Genomic DNA, 21907 nt, shown 5'->3' with positions numbered 1-21907 from the left:
GGGAATGGCGGTTCACTTCCTGGGGCCGTGCCGGGGAGGATCGGCCGAGGAGAAAGAGAGAGTGATAGAGAAAGAGCTGCTGGAAGGAAGAGAAGGGGGACCTCCATCTGCCTCGGGCCGGGCGCGCTGCAGCGCCGCGCTGAGCTGCGCCCGGGATGGCCCGGAGCCTGCCCTTCGCCCCTGGCTCCTCCGGTGTCTGCGGCCCCCTGGCGCCCGATGCGTAGGGCGACCTTTAAAATCCTGAAGTGGACAGAGACCCCGGAGGGTATCAGTCGGGGTGGGGGTGGAACGGCGAGTTTTTAAGCGCGTTTCAAAGAGAGAAGAGGAGGAAGTGTGTTTCTGGCGGCGCTAGCTTTCAACTTGAAGGCAAGAGTCTCCTTGGAGCATCCAGTATTCTCCAGGAGTTATTCGAAAGCTGAAACTTTCAGTGGCTCGCGGGCCTGGGAGAGAAGGAGGGATCCCGAGGGTGGGACTGGAGAGAGAGAGGGAGTGTGTGTGCGTGTGTCGGGGTGGGCGCGCGGGAGGGGGGGGGGCGGTGGAGAGTCCGTGGAAAGGACGCACCATGGCAGTCCCCGGCGAGGCCGCCCGAATCAATGACAAGCCGGGCCCCGGCGGGGTGAGTGCAGCCCCCGCGGCTGGCCCAGGGCGCGCGGGCCCCGCATCGCCCCGGGACTCCCCCTGCCGCGGCTGCTGGGGAGACCTGGTGCCGCGGCCGCTCGGGCGGTCGCGGAAACTTTCCTCCGCGCTGTGCGCGGGGTCCCTGTCCTTCCTGCTGGCGCTGCTGGTGAGGCTGGTCCGCGGGGAGAGCGGCTGTGACCTGGAGCCGAGTCAGGAGGCGGCGGAGGAGGAGGAGGAAGCGGCCCCAGGAGCAGAAGGGGGCGTCTTCCCGGGGCCTCGGGGAGGTGCTCCCGGGGGCGGCGCGCCGCTCAGCCCCTGGTTGCAGCCCACGGCGCTGCTCTTCAGTCTCCTGTGTGCCTTCTTCTGGATGGGCTTGTACCTCCTGCGCGCCGGGGTGCGCCTGCCTCTGGCCGTCGCGCTGCTGGCCGCCTGCTGCGGGGGGGAAGCGCTCGTCCAGATCGGGCTGGGCGTCGGGGAAGATCACTTACTCTCGCTCCCCGCCGCGGGGGTGGTGCTCAGCTGCTTGGCCGCCGCGACATGGCTGGTGCTGAGGCTGAGGCTGGGCGTCCTCATGATCGCCTTGACTAGCGCGGTCAGGGTCGTGTCCCTCATTTCCTTGGAGAGGTTCAAGGTCGCCTGGAGACCTTACCTGGCGTACTTGGCCGGCGTGCTGGGGCTACTCCTGGCCAGGTACGTGGAGCAAATCTTGCCGCAGTCCGCGGGAGCGGCCACGAGGGAGCAGCTTGCGCCCCAGCTGATTGCTGGGACCAGAGAAGAGATCCCGGTGTTCAAGAGGAGGAGGCGATCCAGCTCCGTGGTGTCCGCCGAGATGTCGGGCTGCGGCAGCAAGTCCCATCGGAGGACGTCCCTGCCTTGCATACCGAGGGAACAGGTAAGCACTGGCGGGCCCCCTCTCGCCTCTCGGGGAAACTTGAAACGTTTGGGAAGGCGCGAAGTGGAGGGAATCCCAGCGCTGGGAACCAAAGGAGAGAGAGCCTAGAAAAGTGGTTGAACTTAAGACAGAGAAGAGTGGCGACTTTTACTCCCCCTCTCAGACGGTATTTTATAACCTGGACAACAAGAATACGAATAGGTGATAAAACCAGATGGCGTTCGCAGGGTCTTCCCCAGCTGGGGCAGCTTTTTAGATCTGCCACACCTGGTGTATGGCTTCCCTACACTTTTAAGTACCCTCACGCTTTCCTACTTTAGCAGGAATTTTCTAATTAAGTTCAGTATTTCAGCAGTGGGCGATTTTTTTTCCAACACGTGGATTTTTACTAGATTTCCTTCTATTTCTTTTCATAAAATTTTTAATTCTACAGTGACAGGTAAACATTTATGGAAGTCGGCAGAGAGAGATTCTAAAGTAAATCAAGGAGTGTTTGAAGGTGAGGTATTGACACACACACACACACACACACACACACACACACACACACTCTGGTTTTGCAGTAAGTTTTAGTTGAAGAGACTGCGTCTGGTGGTGCCCAGTTTGTTTTTCGATGTAATTTGGGGACATATGCTATTACATGCTAATGTGTTTTGTAGCGTAATTATAAACTTCAATTTTGGGAACAATCAATATATCTGATCTTCAGAACTTATCAAAATCGTGAACTGTGCTGTTAGTGTCAACTAAAAAACAACATTTCTCTTCGGTACCTACATACTTAAGTGGGTATTTAGAAATTCAAATAGATGTATACAGGTTATTTGGGAAACTAATTCAGGAGGACATTTCTAAGATTGCTGGTGATATAAATATTTCAGAAAGAAGGAAGAGGAGGAATCCAGAATTGTGAGTGAAGTTGTCCTAGACAAATTTCAGAGAATTTGGGAGATGAATCTTCTTATTATCATGGAATGTAGTTGCTATAATGGACATAAAAAAACCCACAAATCTAATTTTAAATTCAAATTGTATGTGAAAAGTAATGCTTATGTGTTCACTTCTCTATTCCAAGCAGACTTGACACTTGGGGTGCGCGCTGGTGGAAGCTGGTTATGAACAGCAAGTGGAAATTTACACTTTTCCCATTTAAATGTGTGCCTACTTATGGCACTATTAGGGCAATGTTAGGGTGGGAGAGGACATCCTAGGATATAGTAAGCGTTGTCTTTTTAGGTTATTCTGTGGATAATCATATAGATATTTCTAAGAAATAGCAGTCACCATATGGTGTGGGTGGCTAGTTTGTTTCTGAAATGGAGTTGATTACACAGAATGTGATTGTTTGACATTATTTAGCAGAATGGATGCCAGCATCATAGCCTCTGTGTTTATTTTAAAACAAATGTACTTATTTAGCTTTTTGTTTAGATAAAGCAAAAATATTTTGTGGGTTTAAACATAAGAGTGAAGTTTTAAAAGTGCAGCTTTAAGAGTCAAGTTAAAAACAGGGCACTGACTGATACTTAGTTTTGGTAAAAAATTTGAATTCACCAGAATAAAGTAAGCTACACTTAAGATAATTTAAACCAATTAGCAGGAAAGCACATTTTTTTTTTTACATGTTATAGGAGAGAATGTTCTTTAAATGAAAAATACTACTAGTTTAAATATGTTTAGAGCATACTTTTCTTTGAGTTATAGGGAAATGTGATCTGATCGCTGCAAAATTGAACCGTAATTTCCAAGGCAAATCCATGATTTAATCATAAATAACTCAACTTCAGATTGGTATAATTTAACCTCTAAAATTAAATTTCTGAAATTCCACCTTAACTTTTAGAACTTAAAGAGTTAAGATTGAATTTAAGATAAGAAGGTGTTTAGATGAATTAGCCAGCGGTGTTAATTAACTCACAGACAGATTTTCATTGGTTTACTCTGGTTTGAATTGATACATGGAAAATTTGAATAATCTGCAAAGTTATAAGAAAATAACCGAGCATTGCATTTTTAAATATTTTGCTGATTAATGCTGTTGAAAACCCATATTCGTAATCTATTTTGGCCATTTTCTTTGGTTACTATGTTTTTAAGGGTTGTGTTTATGAAGAATATTCGAAAGGGAGAGACTTTATTTCTTATGGTTGATGGAAAAACAAGGCTACATTTAGCAGAAGTTTAGATCTTGACATTTTAATGAGGGCATGGGTGAGTGTGTACGTGTTACTGAAGACTAGTTTATATATATATGACCCATTAAAGTTGCTGCTGAGCGTGGGTGGCAACTAACGTGGAACAATATCTTCTGAGAGAGGGCAATATCTCATACATTAGCATAACTGTGAAAAGTTCAGGAGCCATGTAGGAAATGGCTTATCTGTTTTATCACAAGGAAACAAACTTCTGGGTAAGGGTGCAAAGGGTACCACTGTCCTCTGCATACTTTTTCAGCAATCAAAGTAATTATCAAACCCATGTGTAACACTCACCTGAATGCTACCTGATTAGGAGTTCCTTTTCTGAAAGAATGTCTACTCTTCAATTCAAGACAATGCTCAGGCAACAAGTGGATTTTACGTACAGGTCTAAAGACAAAGCACAGAGTCTAGCAGAGGCCTCTTGAGAACGTATTTGGACTTTGCTCACTGTGAGGTTTAAAGGTGAGAGAATTTCAGCCTTTTCTTCTGCATATGAATGATCGTAGCCACCTGCTTATGAACTATCTCTCTTCAATGATTCAATTCTGAAAGGTCAAGGAGAATAGGTGATAAAATTCTCATAAGACAAACCAACTGACAGATATATTTCCTTCCTTCCCTCCCTCCCTCCTGTCCTTCCTTTTTCCCTTCCTGAACCATAATTGTCTATAGATTGAATATTACACATGGGATTGAGTTTTACAGTTCTGATGATAAAGATGACTTCAAGCAAAGAAAGGAGACACAGGTCTAGTCTCACTCACTGAATTTACCCAGCACTGGCTGTGTCCGAATACAAGTGAAGGTGTCTTTACCCTCAGTAAAGAACAAAGTTTGTAACATTTGCAGGGCTTTTAGTTCAGGACTGAGGATGATTTTGTAGATCAGTGTGTCCAACAGTACTTTTTTGTTTGGCAGCATTAAGAAGGCAGATGTTTCCCTTAAGGTGTATGTATCTTTTCTAAGTGGATATTCACATTCAAGAGCAGGCATGTCTCTTTCAAGTTACCCCTATACCCACCAAAACTGGAATATAGAGGTCCCTAGAATGTCTTGTATGATTAGATATTATATGATTGATAAGTATAATATGTTTCAACATGAAATTTTAATTATGCAATTTTTACCATTTGGAAATTGTATTTAAAGGGGTGTCTCTCTAGTCCCTTTATACATCAAAGGACACAGTTGCCTAGTCATTCCTCTCTAATTACAGTGACCACCTTACAGGTACATTTTTGAAAGATTCTAAACCAGTGCCATTTTATTCAGTTACATGTTAAGAAGAATTTAATAATTTTGCCAATGGGTTAACATAAAATAAACACAAGACAAATAGCTCTCCTCATTAATGCATTTATACCATTTAATTACAATTTTTTTGTGATGGATATAATATCAATCAGAAATGTGCAGCTATTTACTATATATTATGTAATTAAAAATAAAAATTATTTCCCATGGGTATTTCCCTAAACCTCTCAGTTAAACATCTCTGGCAAAAAAGGATTGTTGTAAGCAGAAATGTAATGGAGTTTGGTGGTTGGTGGTTGGTTGGTTATCAAAGGTGGAATCAAATTTTTCATCATTGACATAAGAAAGATATTCTAAGCATAAAAGTAAACACCAAAAACAAAATAAAAACAAAAATAGGAGAAATAGGTATGTTTTTTGATGGTAGGCCTCATTATGTCTTTGATGAAAATTATACGTACTTGTGTTTATAGTACAGTTATGAAATATCAAAGTATTTCTTCTGAAAGTATAGAATAGATTATCCTTTAAATTCCTAAATACATTTTAGTAAAATATATATTCCAAATTGAATACATTTCAGAAACAATCATGGGTTTTTAATTAATTGTATGATTAGATAGTATATGTACAGTAGTACAGCTCAGCTGATACAAAGAACAATATAGATTATTTATGACCTGCTGACAGAATTAAAATTAATTAATGTCAACTTCTGAAAACATTAAAAAGGAAAAACAAGATTTTCTTATCCCTTGGGAAAGGTGAGGGAAAAGAATTTTTGTGTGTGTGTGGGGACAAAATTGTGATTTTACTTTGTGAATACAGATATTTAAAGCACACTGAAAAACCGTTTTAACTGACAGAAATAGTTAGTGAATCTATATAAATTCACAGAGGTTGGAAGCAGTCAAACAGTAATTTTACTCTTTCTGTATTGAGTCTAAAGTGTAAAAAGTTAAAACTGTAGAACTGAAAGAAATGCTGTGTATGCTGGGCTGTCATGTTAATTAAATAAACAACCAGAACAGTGACTCTGTGTATGAAATACATTTTGAAAAGCCTGGGGGAGGGGGTACAGGCAGGCCAGGGTGAGTGACACTGGCATGAAAAAACATTCATTATATCTGCAGTGACATTTGTGTGAATTTGTTGTATTCTATTAGGAATACAGCTCTGAGAATAATCTCTTCAGGACTCTAGTTGAATAAAGGCTTGACCACATTTAATTTCACTTCAGTGTTAAGTAAGTTTTATTTATTATGTTGAAGTAAAATGTGTATGGGCCTCAAAATGAGAAATATGCCTATATATAATAAGATTTCCAGTTAATACGGTTTGTGCCAGTAACAACCCAGTAGAATGTATGTAGACCTCATTGAAAACTTGTGTTGTTCAATCCATCAAAAAATGAGTTTATCTTGGGTTTATGGTAGGAGTTGTATTTTTCAGAAGACCTTATTGTTGAGAGACATAATCTCTGGGTGAAGGTAATCAATGCAACTATTGTATCAGGTGGAATCTTAAGAGATTCTGACACACTGAGGCAGTGCCTTGCACAGGGCAGGTTTCGTCAGCTTTGCAAAAGTAGGCATAACCCTGCACATTTATGAATTGTTTATTTAGTTGGCCTGGTGTCTCCTATTCCATGAAGTCTTTCTCCTTCCTCTTCTCTGTGTGATATTTATAATTATATCTTCTATTACAAACCTCAAATATATGAGATTGAAAACTTAATTTATATACTTTTCTATATTTATGCTTTCAGTAAAGCTCTATCAGATAGTTCAGAATGAACTCCAGAAGGTTCAGATATCTCCATATTCTTGTACCTAAAGATATGCTCTGTTAAGAGTCAAATGAACATTATTTTCTTTACATAGAAATGTAAATGCTTTTAGTAATTATTATATACTAAAGGCCCGATGCACGAAATTTGTGCAAGAGTAGGCCTTCCTTCCCCTGGCTGCCGGCACAGGCTTCCCTCACAGCCTCGGCTTTGTCCGGAAGGTCATCCGGAAGGATGTCTGGTCTAATTAGCATATTATGCTTTTATTATTATAAATATTATTATAGATACCTTTTACTATCAGTGGTATTTTTTTAAAGGGAGGTTCCTTGCCCCTCTTCCCTATCCCCCTCCCCAGGCTACCCCATGGAATTGTCTTAACTTTGAACTGAGAATACAAGTTTGCACTGTTGTCAACATAAAATACACAAATTTAATCTCTAGAGCAAAACAATCTTAAATATGTACTTAAGTGGTAATTAAAAGAAAGATCTGTTGGATAACAATTGTCTAAAATATTAGTTGGCCATATGTGTTCACCATACAGGTATACTATTGTTTTAAAAGAAGATGCTATCCTTAGCTGATGTTATTATTTGGTCAGTAAAGCTATCAAATGTCATATCAACACACTTTATCTGTGCATTAGGCCTTGTACTAAAAACCATATAAATTTTACACAGATATGGTGTAGCAACTATCTTTCCAGAGCTTAGAGCCTAGTTATGGAAATGAAATGTCAACATAAAAAAGGAGAAATCCCAATAAAATATCTAAATGACCTCTTAGACTTAGATACATGTTGAAGGAATGCATATAATAGCATAAGGCAGATTTTCAATGTAGACCCAGAACCATTCATCTCTTCTCTGAAAATGTATGCAAACTTTAATCTGTTCATTTTTCTGGGTATAAAGTTTATATAATGTCACAGATTTTCATAAATGTTTTAGATTTTGAGCAACTTTATATTTTGATGATAGGGAGAATTTTTTCTTTCAAATGGAAATTAATTTAGTATGCACTTATAGTAGTTCTGAGATAAAGGCAGAATATTATAGGATTTAGGACATGTTATACTTCAATATAGTACAATGATTGTTCATTTTTCTATCTTGAGATGGTTTATGGCTGTAAGTAACTTGTTGTAATGAAATCTGAAACTGGCTAAGTCTGTGCAGGCTATAGTTGGGAGACTAGAATTAGTCTCATTTTAGAGAGAAGGAAGCTGAGGGGGAAGCTGCTAAATGTATGTAGCCAGGGTGAGGCAAAATGTTGGCTTTTATCCAATTCTCTAGGACTTGAATATGTTGCTGGGGAAATGCAGTAGAAAAAAGTGCAGACTGGTCATTTTAAGTCTATGTACCATTTGTGATTTTTACACCTGGAGCCAATTCTAAATCCCCATTCAGAATTAGAGGATTGAGTAAAACCCATTGGATACACAGATAACACAAAACTCTTGAGCCCTTACAATGTGCTTTCTGGTCATCAAATGTACCAGGCAGCCTCTGGGATATATTATTCAGGACTTTGCATCCCATGAGTGAATATCAATTGCAATGCAAAGTCTGAGTTTGTGGAGTCTTTATCTATCTCAGTATGCAATGGTGGCTTACATATTGAATTTTGTTTTCATTTTAGTTTTGCAATTACTGATTTAAAAATGTTCAGGATTCAAAATTCAAGGTAAAATTAATCTGCAGATCAGTAAAGCATTTCTTTGTTAGCACAGGCAGCTGGTTGTTTTTGTTCACCTAAATTATTTTGCACGGTTTACTCGAGAATCCATTAAAATACAAGTAAATAGGATCTAATATTAGAGGAGGCTATGAAGAACATTACCAATTTGAAGGCAGAAAGCTATTAGGAAAAGTCACAAACTAAACAACTTCTACCTGTTTGATTTGATTAGAACTTTTATTTATTATTGAATTTAAATGATTATTAAGATTTTAAGTATCGTCAGTCCTGCTAGGATAGTAATAAAATTACTTAAGTGTAGTTATGTTCTTTCATCATAAGAACATGAGTAGTCATAAGGACCACATAACGGCTGTTGGTGTGTGCGTATTTGTGTGTATATTAATGCATGTGTGTGCAAGAGTGCATGCCTGTGTACATGTGAGACTTTTCCTCTGCCAGGAAATTGCATTGGTTGTATCAGTTTAGTGGGGAAACAGTGTCACCCAGTGGCTTCAAAGAAAACAGTTCTGTAAATATTATAGGTAAGCGCTGTCCAATGGAAATAGAACACGAGCCATATATTTAATTTCATATTTTCTAATAGCTACATAAAAAAGTAAAAAGAAACAGGTGAAATCATAATAATAATGTTTAATTTAATACATTACATCATGTGACCATAATACAAATATAAGAAAATCAAGAAATGTTTGCATTCCGTATTTTGTACTAGGGTGAAATGTCAATATCTAGTGTGTGTTTTGCAGTTACAGCGCACATCAACTTGGTGTGGCCACATTTACACTGCTCAATAGATACATGTGGCTAATGGTTGCCTTAGTGGACAGTGCAGCTATACACTGTATTTAAACAAATGAAGTACTTGAAAACGAATGTCACCTCTTCAGGTACAATGGGAAAATCTATGTAGATTTAATGATAGCACTTAATATACAGTCATTCAAATTTATATGTAATCTTAATAGCTCATTTTTGTAGCACTAACTACCCCAATATTTGGCAAGTCTGTTTTCCCTCTTTTCCTCAGTTCCTATTATTGCACCTATTTTAAAATATGATTCTTGTATTGGAGGGGGAGTTTAACTGAGTGCTTAATCAGGAATCTTTATGGTAAGCTGATTTATAGCACAGTATCAAGTTTTCCAGTTACTTTTTTGTAAAATTTATTTTTATTTTTAAAAGTAATGCAGATGTATCCTTTAACCCTCCATTAATCCCTGCCCCTCCCCGCCTATCCAGTTAATTTTGAATTTGCCTTCCAGAGATTGATTCTTAACAGGGATTACTTATGTATACAGTGTGAACATGTGATTCGTCATGTTCACGGTAATTAGTCTGCAATGGAGTTATCTAATGTCTCTTTAGAAATGAAAGTGCTTATGTTTATAGTGCAGATCCTTATCTTTGTAACTTAGGAAACTAAAGTGACAAACTTTCTAGTAACTTTAATGGATGAAAAATATAACAGATGACTTTTCACTATTTCTTATGTAAACACCACTCTCATGGATATAGAAAATGAAAATATTTTCATTTTGTGTGTAGAGAGGACTGGAGATTTTGACAGAGTGGAATTTTAGTGTATATATATATATATATATATATATATATATATATATATTTCTGTTGATTTCAGAGAGGAAGTGATTGGTAGAGAGAGACAGAAACATCAATGATGAGGGAGAATCATTGATCGGCTGCCTCCTGCGTGCCTAACACTGGGGATCAAGCCCACAACCTGATGAATTGAACTGTGACCTCCTGTTTCATAGGTGGACACTCAACCACTGAGCCACACTGACTGGGCAATAGAGTGGAATTTTTAAATTAAGAATTGAGATTAGGTGGCTTTGGAGCACTGTGTGATTTCAAACCTCAGGGCAAACTCAGAAAAATGTACAAATAAAAACGACAATAACTATTAAATGTCACCTTTCTTCCATTTCCTTTCTCCAAACTCTATGAATTCATTAACTTACTAGGCAGAGTTCCTATGTTATATTGAGAATTTTGAAGTTTACAAGAATTAATTTATATATGGCATGTTTGTTTATATACATAAATATATAGAATGATTTTTAAAGTATGCATTTATTTTGTGTATAATATTTATAGCTGTGTGATGCTTATAGTGACTTGATTTACAAATTTACCTTTTTTTAAAGCAAGACATATTTATCTTTGCATTTCTAAATAAAAATAGTGAGATACACAGATTTTCACATATCACTTAGGAAATAGTCTGGAGAAAACAAAAGACAATAGAATCATAGTATAGGAAGAAGCACATTTGGTTAAAGTGAAGTTGGCTTAAGTAGACTTCTTGAAGTAGCAAGTTAAAGAATAAAATACCATCCTATATAATAAAAGCCTAATATGCAAATCAACCGAACTGTGGAAGGACTGGTGGAACAACTGGTCGTTATAACATGCACTGACCACCAAGGGGCAGACGCTCAACACAGGAGCTGTCCCCTGGTGGTCAGTGTGCTCCCACAATGGGAGCGCCGCTTAGCCAGGAGTTGCGCTCACAGCTGGCTAGCGCAGCGGCTGTGGCAGGAGCCTCTCCCGCCTCTGTGGCAGTGCTAAGGAGCAGTGAGCCAAGAGGTAAGGAACAGTGAGCAGGTGGGTGGTAAGGAGCGAGGGGACCTGGACTGTGAGAGGGATCCTAGACTGCGAGAGAGCACAGGCTGGTCTGAGGGACCCTCCCCAACCCCTAGCCCTCAGTGCACAAATTTTGTGCACAGGGCCTCTAGTATTAATCATAACTGTTACTTGAAATAGTATGTATTTGAAAGTAACTAGTCATTCGTCCTGGCTAGTTTTGAAACTGTTCTAAATTAATATAGTGGTTGGTCTTATATCTATATGTATGTTGTGTGTGTGTGTGTGTGTGTGTGTGTGTATTCATTTAAATTCATTTTCCTTCCATTTTAACCTCATTTTCTTTCAATTTTAACCTAACAGATTCTTCTTGCTTAGAGAGTATTTAAATATTTAAGGAATGCTTTTCTATCCCCCACACTCCACAGTACCTTGTCAGAGTATTAAAATAATTTTATCCAAGAAGGTTATGGTTTTGATTTAATAGGATTTTAATAAAAATTTTCCATCTTCTGGAGTAAGCTTAAATAACTGAACATATGCTATGTCTGTGGCAAGTGTTTCTTCCTCTCCAGGTATAATCCACTTAAATAAACCTAATGGAAGTTTGAAGTCATAGAAACATAATTTGGGGGGGATGTTTTATTTTATGGCAACTCATGTGGAGTAAGAGTCCCTAGGACATTTTTAAACTAGTGTGAAGACAAATAAAGGAAATAGTTCTTATTTAAAAATTTAGTATTTTGGAGATTCAAATGAACAGTTCTGCTTAGGAAACGCTCCCCGGAAGCAGTGTTGGTCCTTGTGATATGAAGCATCCCCTTGTTTGGGGAGTTAGTATTTAGATGTCCCGACTCAGCATCAGTCTCTTAGAAAGTTTGCGAAGGAGGGAACCTGTTGAGTTGCCTGTGCTACCTTGAACATTTACTTTCTAGGCTCAGAAACTAAGGAAATAAGATTCAGATCAAACAGCTTTCATTATAAAAGGAATCAAACTTGTTAGCCTCCTTGTCACAGCCAGAAGTATTTCCTTTAGAAAATTCTGGCCCAGTGCCTTGCTCATTGTGGGTGCTGGCTGGCAGGGTAAATGGATGGAAAAGAAATAAATGACTTTTAATCTGAAATATTTATCTACCTAATCTTCGGAGACCGGGGTAGTGATTAAACCAATTTAAGTATACTTCTGTAGAGAGAGAAGAAAAGAAATAGTCTGTTAAACTAGTTTATGAGCTTACATTTTGTATTTTTGTTGCTTTAAAAATATTCTCTTGCATGTGTCAGATAAAAGGCTGAATTTGCTGTGCCCGTACTGGTAGGAAATCCCACATTCAGCATGAGTCCTAGATATTTATTTTTAGCTCACTCCCAACTGAAAATAACCAACCAAAGCTACCACAAGATCACTGTAGTGTAAACTTTAGAAAGATCTCTGAAATTAAGGTATATGTTTTAGAAAAATAAAACTGTTTCTCTTTTTTAGTTCAACTAGCAAATTGAGAATGAATAAACTTTGACTTCATTTGTTGCCACCATTTCCTACAAAGTGCTGGCAAGTGTTCTTCAATGAAGGTTCTTCGTGAATAGCTGTGTTTCCTGAAAAGGCTAATGTAAATAAAGTCTGTGTTTTATCTTATAATTGTGCTCATTAATTACCAAATGTATTTTGAGCCAGTTGCTTTCAGAAATGACTTCGTGAGATTAACTTTCTTCAGATGTCATCTAACTGTAGTCCTACTGGAACTGTACTGAATATTCTAGAGGTTTGGTAGTGTAATTTCAGAGTCCCGATGAACTGAAAAATCAAAAACAATTTACAAGGTTTTATTAAAATGACAAGTTTTAGTTTACCCTGTCAATTTCTTGGTCCATCTAGTTTTTAACAGAACTCAACTTGCTAAAATAGAACATTTTAAGTCAAATAAGAATATTTTGTTGCTGTGGTTTTGATACTTAATGACGATATTGTCAGATCCTCTCACTGAAATCAGAGTATGTTTTTTTGAGTACGTTGGGCAAGTTATCATGCCTTTACATAAGCCAGGAGTACAGGGTTTAGATTAAAAAAAGTTATTTTCAACTTACTTTTATGGAGATGTGGTTTTCTTTTTTTTCATCTTTGGAAGTCAAATGGTAGATATTTTAGAAAGGTTGCCATTACTAAACACTTTTCAGAGTTTGAGATTTTTTGGAATATATCATTTTGTAAAACTCTTAATATTGTTTCCATTTGAAACAATGTATTGCAAAGTGAGAATTTAGTTACAAATTAATTTATATTTTGAGATAATCAAAATATATTCTTATAGATAAGCCATTCATAAATTTATTTGATATTTTTATAGAAAATTTAGAAGCAAAACCTTTTTAAACTATATTTTCATTTCGGGATGGGGAAGCTAACTGTGTGTCTGTACCATGTTGAACAGTGTCTGTTTTTACTCTTCATGATTTGCTTTGGCTAAACAGGGCCTAAGTAATAGCACAGTTATCCTTTGCTCCCTTTATTCCTTTTTACTTGAATAATAATTGGGATTGGATCTTCTTATCCTTTTTAGAGAATGACTAAATCTTAAAATTTTCAGTGCAACTTCTGCAAGGAGTTAACTAGTTCTACATGAAAAGTGTGAGAATTCAGTTGGGAATGTTGGATACAGATATAACTGAACACTGATTATGTTATCTGAAAAATAATGTGGCATTCAGAAATCAATTTTAGCCCATAATAAATTTGTGAAAGAAATTAATGCTAGTATTTTACTCTGCAGAAAAAAGACTAGATCAAAATCAAAACTAATTTCTCCATTTTTTAAAAGAATATTTGTCATATGGTCTTATGGTGCACTTTTAACTTAGAACTCCTTATGGCTTAGAGGGGAAGAGCCTGAGAGAGTCACTCCTGGACACTGGGCAGGTAGTCTAGCCATGCATTGGCTCAGGATGTTTTTAGACCAAAAACACTTCCATTGTTTTTCATGCTATTCACGAACTTTCCTGAGATTCAATACTTTCCAAGACATTGACACTTATACTTTAATTCTTTAGTCCATTTGTCACTTTGACTTATAAATGTACCTTTATGGCAAGCTTGTGTAAACTTTTACTGCTTATGTGACCAGACTGACTGAAAATGTCAGCAAGTAAATGTACCTTCTTTAAGATCTAGGACTCTTTCACATTCATTCTTTGTTTCCTTCTGGGTATTTCAATTTGCCTAGATTCTTATCTTCTTTTCCCTGGTGCTAAATAATCTGATATAAGTATAACGTGATGTTCATCAAACTATTGTTTATGAATTCTAACAATAAATGCCTCTTGGTAGTAGGTTAATAGACGTCCTTCAGATGCTTTCAAAATTTGTGAGGGAGTAGCCTGGCCTCACCTACTTATGATTACACATTATCTGGCACTTTCTAAGTTGAACTACATTCTATAGTTCTCAGATTTTAGTATGAATAAAAATCATGTAGGAAGCCTAGTAAGATGAAAATTCCTAGGACCTGTGCAGTCTGATATTCTGATTTAGTTATATGTAGAGTAAAGCCCAGCAATCTAAAGTGTTAAGGGGTATTTTAGGTGCCTTAGTGGAGAAGCACTATAGGCATACAGCTATATGTCTACTAAAACTGGACAGCAAGTTCTGACTTTCATAACCTGATTAAACATATAGTTAAAAAGTAGTTGGCTCAGTATCATGGGAAAGCAATGTATTCATATACACACAGAAATACATTCATACACAGAGAGATTCATGAACCTATGCCATTCATAAATTTTTACTTTGATTTCTCCATTGTGTATACCTCAGGGAAGTTCTTTGGCTATTCATCATATCAATTTCTTCTGTAAAATAGGAATAGCAATTTGTCTAATTATCTCATATTGCTGTTATAAAGCTTACATAAAAACAAATTGCTATACGAATGTTAAGTAGAAAGAATATGAGGCACTGAACTGAGACAAGGCAGGCCAAGGCTTTGTAATGTATTGAAGTTTCTTCAACTTTCTGAACTTTAATAGTCTCACCTATAACATAGGAATAATATGTCTTATTTCTTAAAGGCATGAAGATTAAATTAATAGAAATAATGGATATCAGTTCTTCTCAAACATTAAGAATAGTATCAATTGCTACCTATTAGGGCCATATCGTTGAATGTTGTAGGCTAAATGTAAGAAAGTACAATGTAAGACAATGCCAAAATAATTTTGCATTTGATAAAAATACATACTTGAAAGTCTTACAAACGATGCATGTCTTCTGGAAGTTAATTAAAATATTAGAAAGTTGCTTAAGTTACAATCAAAGCCACTGACAAATGAGCGTAGAAAGCCCGACAAGTTAACAGTGGGAAGAGAAAAGCCTGACAAAGATGTTCACAGGTCCTTCAAAAGAAGATGTGAATAAAAAGGGATGCAGGGAGATATTTAGAAAAATTGATGGAGTCTTGGACGTGTTTGTGAAAAATGGCTGATGATGCTGTTGAGAGTCAGCTGTGGAATCAGATGATAAAAATACCCCATCTGCAACATGATTTGTGCTCTATCTGCCATTATTCATATTTTGATTTGAAAAAACTTTTTTTAAAATAATTTTTAGTTTCATTTTTTTTACCCGCTTTTTATTTTATTTTTTAAATATATTTTATTGATTTTTTACAGAGAGGAAGGGAGAGAGATAGAGAGTTAGAAACATCAATGAGAGAGAAACATCGATCAGCTGCCTCTTGCACATCTCCTACTGGGGATGTGCCCGCAACCCAGGTACATGCCCTTGACCGGAATCGAACCTGGGACCTTTCAGTCTGCAGGCTGACACTCTATCCACTGAGCCAAACCAGTTTCGGCGTAGTTTCATTTTTTTATGGTAAAAATTCTAGTCATACCCTTCCTTTTCTCATTATTTGCCAATGATACCATTATTCTCACATAACAGGGACTTCTTGCTTAAAATCTATGGAAACCAACTAGTACAGTGCTGGCCCAGTGGTGGTCCTCAGTAGAAGCTAGTGATTGTTTATTTCATCACATAAGTAGATTCTTCTAGACCCTCCTCTTTTAACCAGCTACCTGTAGGCCTCCATACTCGGACTGCATTTCTTTCAGATTTCTCCACATATTCAATAACCTTCAGTCTAGTATGAAGTGTTATTGGTTTGACCCCAGCAGGAGCAGGACTCCTGTATCATCCTACTCTACTGGTTTCCATTTAGAAATTCTGCCTGCAGTAATCATCTTTTTTTCCAACGTGGTCATGGAAAGGTCTCTGGATTTCACTCTGTGATATCGGAGATGTCAGAGAGGTGATGGGAGAGGTTCAGCAGATCAGTAGGCCATGGGAGTCATTGCAGGACTGTTGCCCCAAGCAAAATGGGAAGCCCTGGAAGGGTTTTAAGTAGAGAAAGGACATAATTAGACTTGTGTTGAATAGGATCTCTCAGTCTCTCTGTGTTGAATGAGCATAGGTGCTAGGATGGAAGAAGAGAGACCAGTTAGAAGACTGTTTTGCAATAATCCAGGGAGGATTGGGAATTAGACCAAGAGGTAGTGTTTGTGGGAAGATTGTAAATATATATTTTAGAATAGGAAGAGAGTTCCTTTAATATTTTCTCTTTTGTTTAGGAGTCTAATATTAAGGATATTTATTTATTTATTTTACTTGCTTTTAAAAAATCTGTATGGGTTGACTCCCCCCACCTCAACTCCCCCAGAGTTATCTTCTGCCTTTGCCTTCCAGAGGACATACAAAGTGTGGGCCTGACTTCTGGAAAGCCATCAGATCTCCTTACACTGAGACAGGTTCTAAGAAAGTATCTTAAACTCTTCAAAAGGTATAAGTTTGTTAGACTATTATAACGTTTGGTATGATAAAATTGGTTTTGAAATTTCATTCTTTTTTTAAAAAAAACATATTTTATTGATTTTTTACAGAGAGAAAGGGAGAGGGATAGAGAGTTAGAAACATCGATGAGAGAGAAACATCGATCAGCCGCCTCCTGCACACCTCCTACTGGGGATGGGCCCGCAACCCAGGTACATGTCCTTGACCGGAATCGAACCTGGGACCTTTCAGTCCGCAGGCCGACGCTCTATCCACTGAGCCAAACTGGTTAGGGCTGAAATTTCATTCTTATATAAATGTCTTTTTATTTTAAAGTAAATTTTAATAAGAAAGTGTTTAATAAATTCAAGTGTGTTTTTTTTCAGATGTATTTGTAGCTCATGCTCTAAAACCTCACGCTCCGATATAGCAAAACCATTAGATTGTTCGAAGAAAATTCAAACTTTTCTCTTTTTATTTGTCTTTGAGTAGTATGACAAATCCCATTTTTATCTAAAGGCATGTTGCCAATGCATCCCAGACCTTCCTATAGAGGAAACACTTCTATTTTGTTTTCATATTAACTCAGACCATTTGTCAACCTACAGAGCACTTCAGTGATAGGTGCTATATAAATATTTAAATTATGATAGCTTGATTGCACTGTAACTTCACAGAGTTTGCTAACTCTACACTGTGGTTAATATGTGATGATGAGGTATTATATATACTGCTTGAGAGCAACAAAAGATAAGGACTTTTATAGAATGCTAAATGAAGAGTTTTTAACCACATAAGAAAATACTTTGATTAATGGAGAGGTACATCTGAGAAACAAAACTGAGGACACGGCATGCTAGCTATCACCTTCTACAATGAAATGCACAGAAGAAAGGAAAATTGTCAAAATGTCTGTTGTTTGTATGAGGGTATCATGGTGATTTTTACTTACTTTTGTATTTTTTCTGTGTTTCCTAAGTTTTCCAATCTGTACACATATTTTATCAGGAAAACAAAACTTTATGATGAAATATAGTCATTTGAAATTGTTCCTCTGGATGTGTTCATAGACCATTTTTATGGCCACTTGTCTAGTAGTTGTTGAACTTGCAGAAATGGAAATGGCAACTTCAGGTGCTTTTATGAATGGTAATGTGATCTTCAGCACTTGGTAAAATACCTTCTGAGGTAAAATCTTTCTGCATGCCTAATTCTTCACCCAGATGCTGTACAAGCTTAAGTTTCTTAAAATGTTGGAGGTTCAACTGGTACATGATCCCCAAAATGGGTCTCCACAACTATAGATTGACATATACATGAATCTTGTAACATTACCTGAAAGTATAGTTTTATGAAAACATATGCATACACACGTGCTGAAATATGTGCATATGTTGCAAAGGATTTGGGCCTATTTTTGGTTAAAAGGTAACAACAGAACTATAGCACCATGACTGTGATGTGATGAGAGAACATGAAGACAAATCATGTTCTACCAAAGAGACAAAATTCTTTTTAAAAATATATATATTTTTATTGATTTCAGAGAGAAAGGGAGAGGGAAAAAGATAGGAACATCAATGGTAAGAGAGAATCATTGATCGGCTGCCTCCTTCACACCCCCTACTAGGGATTGAGCCCGCAACCTGGCATTTGTCCTTGACAGGCATCCAACCTGGGACCCTTCAGTCTGCAGGCCAAAGCTCTATCCACTGAGCCAAACCGGCTAGGGCAAAAGAGAAAATTCTTTATAAAACATATGTAAGAAAGATATTGAGCCTATCTCACTGAATATTGGCCTGGGGATTAGAAATCAAAATCAAGTTTGTAATGATTGTTTTTTAAAGTACTGAAGATTTAAAAATACTTTTTTCTTGCCTGAAAGAATTCTGTGTACCATAGTTATTAAATACATAGTATAATTTTTCTAATATTTTATGCATAGTCTATACATAAAATATAGGCATATTAGATTTATAATAATTTTAAATTTTATCTATAATTCATGCAGCAATATTATAAGTTATTTCAATATTTTGCTTTTTTCTGCATCTGAGTTTGTACAATTTTGCTTCTCAGGATCTTGTTGATTATTCTTTGAATTTTCTGCATAAAACTAGGGAACTTTGTTGTATTTTTCCATTTGCTGTTGCTTGTTTAAAAAAATGAATAGGGGAAGAAATAAGTAATATTTGAAAAATTACTTCCACATCTAGGATTATTAACATGCTTTCTCATTTGAAGAACTATAAATTTTGGTGGAAATAAATTTGAAAATATTAAACCAGCTTCTGTATCTACCTAAGGGGGGGCCGGGGGAAGCACTAAAATGACCATGGTCTCACTTAATCTCTCTCCCCACCCAATATTTCCAGAAATAAATATAGAATAAGAGATGGTAGTTAAACAACAACAAAAAATAACCTTTACTCAAGCATTCCACTCTCTTTTTACTATCCAAGGAGAATTAGCAGATTATGTTTGTGAGGGTTGATTTGAAGTGACAGAAACTGGTAGGCATTTCTCTGCCAACTGTCTATATGGATTGGTGGGAGCTGGTGGGGGGAGGGCAGGGCAGGGGTGGGACCATGGGAGGCCTGGCACTGGAGTCTGCATTTGGCTGGAATCTAGTTCCCAGCCTTTCAGAGAGGCACTTTTCCCATAGAATCAGAGAGTATCCCTTGCTGCAGCACACGGATGATAACACTATAACTCATCAATCAGAATGTCGGGTTTTTAATTTACACTAGGGAACTTAACTGTGAGGAAGACCAGAGTTTTCCAGCAGTTACTGGTGAATGCTTCTTGTTTTTAGTGGGAAGGTCACCTTTAGCATGGTTAGCTTCTGGACTGAAACTGGGGAATCTCTGGATTGTGGGAATTCTTGGAAAACTCCCACTGTTCATTATTTTTATTCCAGAATGTTTGAAGAGTGCCCACAGCTCACCAGAAAGGGTGGGATTGTTGGGGGAGGGTTTAAAATGGATGGGCCTTGCACCCGCTCCTGGAGCTCATAGTGAAGATAGTGTATTAACAAATGATTACAGTGCCAAGTGATAAATGCTTTGAAATACAGATAAGTCATGAGAACTTTGGTCCCCAGAAAGGTCATAACTAAATTTAATACTTGAATACCATCATCCTCTTAACATGAACTTCTGGTAAAATTCTTTCTTCCTTTCCTTTCTGACTTCTCTTTTTGATTTATATTTAACTTTTTCCCCATGTGTTTATGTTAATAGTAATCAATTTGGTGCAATGTGAGGAATATATCTGAAAAAGGAAAAAAATAAGAATATATCTTTCAGAGAATGTTTTGCTCTATTCCTCTTGTGGGCATGAGGTCCAGAGGGAAGGAGGGAGGGAAAGGGTAGAATGTGTGTGGAGTTACCAGTAGATGCTAGGTGTGGAGGGATATGTTCTGGAAATGACACGTGGAACAGGTAGCTCAGTGTTTGTGGTCAGGAAAGAGGTGGGATGGTAGGAAATTTTTAAGAGATAAGACAGAGGGGACTCTTTCCCCCTCTTCACATGGGAGTCTGTACTTGTTCTTCAATAAAGTTCCACCTTTGCTATATATATAAAAAAGATAAGACAGAGAAGGTTGGGGGTGGGGAATGAAAAACTGAGTGTCTTAAGATTAGGTTGAGGAATATGAACATTGTTCTGTCTGCACCAAAAGTTATTAAAAATTTTAACCAGAGGGTGATATGAACAGATGCAACACATAATTTTGAGAGCAGTGGACCAGGAGTACACTGGACACAGATGAAGAGCACACTGGACACAGGAGACATTTAAGAAGCTGTGGTGAAAGTCTGGGGCACTGAAGATTTATTAGGACAGCGGTGATGGACAGGAAAGATGATGTAAGAAAAAATGAAGAGCTGCAATCTATAGGATTAGCCAGGGATTGATGGTGGAAAAGGTTAACAAAGTGAATGTCCTTAAAGTTGTGAATCTGCACAACTGGAAAGTTGTTTGAGAGAAAAATATCAAAGGATCAGCTTTGGTTTGTTTTAGGTTCAGAGTGAGGAAGGGAGGATTTTGGACATAGTCACTGTATGTGACTTATGCACTTCATGTGGCCATGTGTGCTTGAAGGAGCTCAATTTCATTCACAAAAAAATTTATAATAATAAGAGCATAATATGCTAATTAAACCAGATGTCCTTCTGGATGAAGCTGGGGCTGCAAGGGAAGCCCGGGTCCTGGGTGCCAGAGGGAAGCCAGTGCCGGCAGCCGGGGGGGGGGGGGGGGGGGGCGGGGGGGCGGGAAGGCGGGAAGGAAGGCCTACTCTTCCATGAATTTCGTGCATCGGGCCTCTCGTATATTAATATCAGAGTTGCGGTTGCTCACCTTGTTCCCTTACTCACTATGTACATGCTTTCTGGAACCAGAAGCTTCTGTGGCTGGTCTATAACTGCAAGCACAGAAAAGTTGCAGGCTTTTTAAATAAGTGCTTTTTAAATAAGTATAAAGACTATCACCTTATTTAAGATTAGGGTCCTAAATCTTGCAGGGCAGACAACTTTGTACTCTTGGTGCTGTTTTTACCAATGAAATAGTCCAACTGGAGTCAGAAGAGACTGTAGCTTCTGTGTAACCCTCTGAGAATCTCCTAGGTGAGGGACTGTCATAATCCCTGGTCACATTTTAAAAGTTAAAGGGCAGAATTCTTATCCTTGAACAAATGAATGCTGGATCATATGACTAGTTAAAAATTACTTTATCAGTTGAGCAATCTAGGCGGTCTAGAGCTGTTCACTTTGTAAAATTATCATGTTGAGTTTCACTTTGGTTTTTCTTGGGTTATTCTAGATCTTACAATGGTTTGTCTTTATATATATACACACACACACACACATATATATATGGTTTTTCTTTACAAACATATATTACATATATATAGATGTGTGTGTGTGTATCTGTATAAACTGGGCTATGCATTCTAGGTCAAATTTCTATAAATGCAGTATGATGTCTATCCTTTGTCCACATGTTAAAGATTTTCATCTGGTAAA

General features: G+C 37.9%; 1 protein-coding gene across 2 annotated transcripts in view; it reads left to right on the top strand.

The window, feature by feature from the left end:
* The first annotated feature begins 561 nt into the window (after positions 1-561).
* Positions 562-21907, top strand: part of PDE3A (phosphodiesterase 3A) — a 253482-nt gene continuing 232136 nt past the window's right edge. For both annotated transcript variants that reach the window (XR_011470840.1, XM_070410607.1), the window contains exon 1: positions 562-1510. Coding sequence is in view for 1 of the 2 variants with exons in the window: in XM_070410607.1 (XP_070266708.1) it covers positions 563-1510 (948 nt within the window). In the remaining variant the exon portion in view is untranslated. The remainder of the gene's footprint in view (positions 1511-21907) is intronic.

This window comes from Myotis yumanensis, unplaced genomic scaffold, assembly GCF_028538775.1.
Source record: "Myotis yumanensis isolate MYYU_CA2020_CCGP unplaced genomic scaffold, mMyoYum1.0.hap1 SCAF_3, whole genome shotgun sequence".
NCBI lineage: Eukaryota > Metazoa > Chordata > Mammalia > Chiroptera > Vespertilionidae > Myotis > Myotis yumanensis.
This window is presented reverse-complemented; position numbering and strand designations above follow the sequence as displayed.